A 4,445-nucleotide genomic window follows, 5' to 3' on the forward strand; every position below is an offset into this window, starting at 1 on the left:
GTAAACGGTAAAAGTAAAACCGTAAACGTAAACGTAAACGTAACCTAACTAAACTAAAAAACTAAAAACGTAAACGTAAACTAACTAACAACAACAACTAACTAACTACTCTCTCTCTATATATATATATATATATATATACACACACACACACACACACACACACAAATCAGTATCAGTTTTTCTACTTACATGATAATATATATCTCTTAGAGAAATATACAGACCCACTACTCCAGATAAAATGTGTATCATTTTAAATATGAATTTTATACATAAAAAATGCAAAAGAAATTAACTTTGCATATCAAATTTGCACAAGTTATTCGTGTATATATGTGTATTCACAAGTTTCAAAGAAAATAAATCCTGTACCAGTAATAAAAGATGTGCAAAGCACAGAAGGTCATTCTCACCATAAACTGACAAGTTCTGCAGTAACTACAGTTGCCAATTACTTATAGTTTGGAGTTACTAGTGAACTGAAAATTATAAAATCAATATCAGAGTGATGGCAAGACACAAGAGATAATGTCCATTAAATTATCTCCTGTGTCTTAGCATCACAAAAAAATAATAACCCGTGCTTTTAACATGAATTTAAAAATTAAGGTAAACGTTAACTATGTTAAACATGTTATTTTGAACCTGGGATGAAACTTTGTAGCACTAAACTTTTTCAAGAAAAGGTATTAACACATTGAAAAAAAATATTTTACATAATTTTGTTTTAAAACTTGAAATGACTTTTAAAGGTGTCAGGTGGACACCTTGGAGATTCAAGCAGGGCCCTACAATAACTATTTCATTAAAAGATGCACTGTATTTCAAAACATCTTGTATAGATACCAAAAATATTTGTTTTCCCTGTCCAAAATTAGGTTAACAGATTTAACTCACTCTACAGATAACTGAATGGGTAATATATCACTAAGTGATATGATATTTTGGGAAATGGTGTTAAAATGTTCATTTAGTAGCTTTTGGCAAACAGATACATTATGGCTTAGTAAGACTGAGACATGAGCATTTAAAAGTTTGCAATTTTTACATAAATATAAATTAGTGTATCCATTATTTTTATGATCGTGATACATCGTGCACTCTAACTCGAAATAAGAAATGTAACTGCTCACCTCAGAATAAAAAGTCTGATATATGTATGTACTTGTACACACAAACACATGCCAAAAACTGGTTATAGATAATCATCACTCAGTCCTGTATGGTAAATTTTGTGGTACTTTTTTTTATTCCAAACTTGAGCATTGTATCATTGTCAATACACAGATAAAGAAAACAATTAACTGACTGGCTATAAGAAGGTTGTGAGTTTGAGGATTGTTAAACAATTCTCTGACTGGCTATAAGCAATCCTCAAGCTCACAACCTTCTTATAGCCAGTCAGAGAATTATTTAACAATCCTCAAACTCACAACCTTCTAATAGCCAGTCAGAGAATTGTTTAACAATCCTCAAACTCACAACCTTCTAATATCCAGTCAGAGAATTATTTAACAATCCTCAAACTCACAACCTTCTTATGATGTGTTGTTATGGCCCTTGCACCAATTATTTCAGTCTCCCCATTGGTGTAATACCAATAGGTACCAGCATATATCTGGGGGTTCAACTTTGATGGGCTGGCATCCATACAGTGGGGTGGAGAACATGGGATGGATTTTAATTGACATGTGTTTACCAATAAAGAGCAACAAGCTTAATTACTGACAATTTATGGATTTACCAACTTTTTGTTCAAAATAAAGTCCAAAAGACTATTTAGTGGCTTTACAATATGTTTGTATGTTAGTCTGAAATGCCTGGATCTTCCCAGCTTCGGTGAGATTGACAGGCTATGGGAGCCATAGTATATACAATAGTAAAACTACAATATATAGTTTTTATATAATACTTATAACTTAAGAGCTGTCACTTTTTAATTTTAAATTTTATTCACACTCAGTTTTTAATGCTATTTAGTGGGAAACAAGTATAATTATTTAACTTTAGTCTGCTAATGCTACAGTTTCTTATATACATTAATAATAATATCATATATGATACATACGATAAATATATCATTATAACTTATAAAGTATTTCTACGTTTTTCAGTAAATCAGATTATTTTAAACTTAAAGTTAAAGCTACAAGTACAACTTTCTCATGTCGATGATTTTTTATTAAGAGAAACGGCTTGACGTTTCTTACTGCTAATCGGTGCAGTGTAATGGTTATAAGTTATACAGTATAGGCTATATTAGTATACAAGTATAGTATTAGGCTATATTAGTATAAAAGTATAGTATTAGGCTATACTGTATACATAATAGTAATACAATACAGTATAGTGGCTGTAGTAACGTACGATTTAATTTACTAAAAAAGTAAATATTACTTACATCCGAAAAATCTGGAAATGAAAGTTGCGTATGATTTAAAAAAGACTCTTCGGTTAACTCAAGAAATGGTTCTGAAACACCCTTTTCTTCATACAATCGCTTATCTAAATAATTAAGAGTAACACCACAAACTTCTGCTAGAGCCATGATGCAGCATAAAGTCGAGCCTGCTGCTAAGAGTGAGTGTAAAAACTTTCAAGCCTTCACTTGAAAATCTATGAAAGGTATAAAAAAATATATATTATTATTATTTAAATTGTAACGTTTGTACCTAGTCCTAGCCAGGCACGGATTTACTAATGTTTTTATGTTATGAGCGATCAGATTTTTATTCTAGCTATCTGAAAGTTTTTTTTTATTTCAGTTATTGTATTTTAAAAAATTGTTTTTGTTTGACCCTGGTCGTAGCGGCGTTTTGTTTAGTCCGTTACAATTTGACAAGTGTTTGATTATGTTTCTTTTTCAAAAAATATATTTAAAAATAAATAAGCCTTTAAAATTGACCTAACTGCTCTTAATTACGTTTATAAGTAACAAATTATATACATATTGGTTGGTAAGTTATTATACTCTCTACTTTCACTCATAAATTCTTATAATGTTCCTCGTTGGGTTTTTGGTTTGGTTTGTTTGGATTTCGCGCAAAAGGCTATCTGCGCTAGCTGTCCATAATTTAGGAGTGATAGACTAGAAGGATGGCAGCTAGTCAATACCACCCACCGCCAACTCTTGGGCTATTCTTTTACCAACGAATAGTTGCGTTGACCGTTGCATTATAATACGAACATGTTCGGTGACTGGGATTCGAACCCACAGCCTGATGATTGCAAGTCGAGCACTCTATCCACCACGTCATGCCCACAAGTACACTAAAATATAAAAAGCTTTATTTACAAACCATGTTGTGTTCAGGTTGATGTCTTGTCATCACTAACTTCATATACTGGCTGATTTTTAGACTATTGCCTGCGTCTTTTCTTTATTATTATTTGTTGTTGGAGCGAGAGAGAAACACAAATGTCTCACGAATAAGTAGCGATTGTGTTAATACCATGATTTCTTGGTTAGACTACAGTCCCAGATGGTCTCCCACAATCCTAGCTTCCATACAGAGATCTTCTGCATATTTCATTCAAGTAGGACGCTAAATAAATGAAAGAACACTCACATACAATTTTAAAAAAAAACATTTAACGAAATAAAGATATTTTCTTATTCTAGTTACGAAATGGAAAAATACTGGCAATTTTCAACTATAACATGTATAAAATAATAAATAACACACAACGTTAAAACATACAATTAAAAATATATTGACCTTAATTACAATATTTTTAATTGTGTACCTATTTTAATGTTGTGTGTTATTTATTATTTTAACATTATACACAAGTGCCAAAAAATAATACCACATGTATAATTCTGTCCCTTTTTTTCTCACATGAAAACAATTTTATTTAGTTTTGTAAATATTTAATTTCATATATGCATCTATAAGATATTAAATTTAGTTTTAAAATATATGCTAGCCTTAAGTTCCTTATGGCAATAGTTTCTAATGTATTACTCTGCCTTAAGGATAAAGTTAAGCAAGGTATAATATAATATTTCAATGGTGAAAAACCTGCACACAACAAGGACTGAATAGAGGAGTTGAAAAATTATGCCCAACGTTCTTAAGTCACAGACTTATGACGTATGTATATAAACATGAGTTAAAGTAATACATTTCTAGCAAGTGTCCAAGTTTTGTCGATCATGTTCTAACTTTGGATCTCAAGGAATGATAGTGTAAAGGATAGGGAAGTTGTAGTTGTAGGTGACTCTCCAGTTAGGCATGTAGATAGAGTAGTATATGGAGTAAATAGGAGCAAAAGATTACGCTTATGCTAGCCAGGAGCAGGGATATAGGATACAACTGATAGAACCAGAGAGATAGTTAAGGGTGCTAGTAGCAATGCAGTTTTTATGGTACATGTTGGACTAATAATGTAAGGAAATATTGATCTGAGAAGCTTATTGATAAATATAAAACATTGAT

At 31.2% G+C, this 4,445-nt stretch overlaps 1 protein-coding gene across 1 annotated transcript in view; it reads right to left on the minus strand.

Moving 5' to 3' along the window:
* Positions 1–2,586, minus strand: part of LOC106476720 (proteasome subunit beta type-5-like) — a 12,411-nt gene extending 9,825 nt beyond the window's left edge. The window contains exon 1 of the mRNA XM_013937353.2: positions 2,405–2,586. Within this exon, the coding sequence (XP_013792807.2) occupies positions 2,405–2,551 (147 nt within the window). The 5' untranslated portion in view covers positions 2,552–2,586. The remainder of the gene's footprint in view (positions 1–2,404) is intronic.
* Positions 2,587–4,445: the final 1,859 nt, after the last annotated feature.

Source organism: Limulus polyphemus, unplaced genomic scaffold (genome assembly GCF_000517525.1).
Source record: "Limulus polyphemus unplaced genomic scaffold, Limulus_polyphemus-2.1.2 Scaffold11334, whole genome shotgun sequence".
NCBI classification, from domain to species: Eukaryota; Metazoa; Arthropoda; class Merostomata; order Xiphosura; family Limulidae; genus Limulus; species Limulus polyphemus.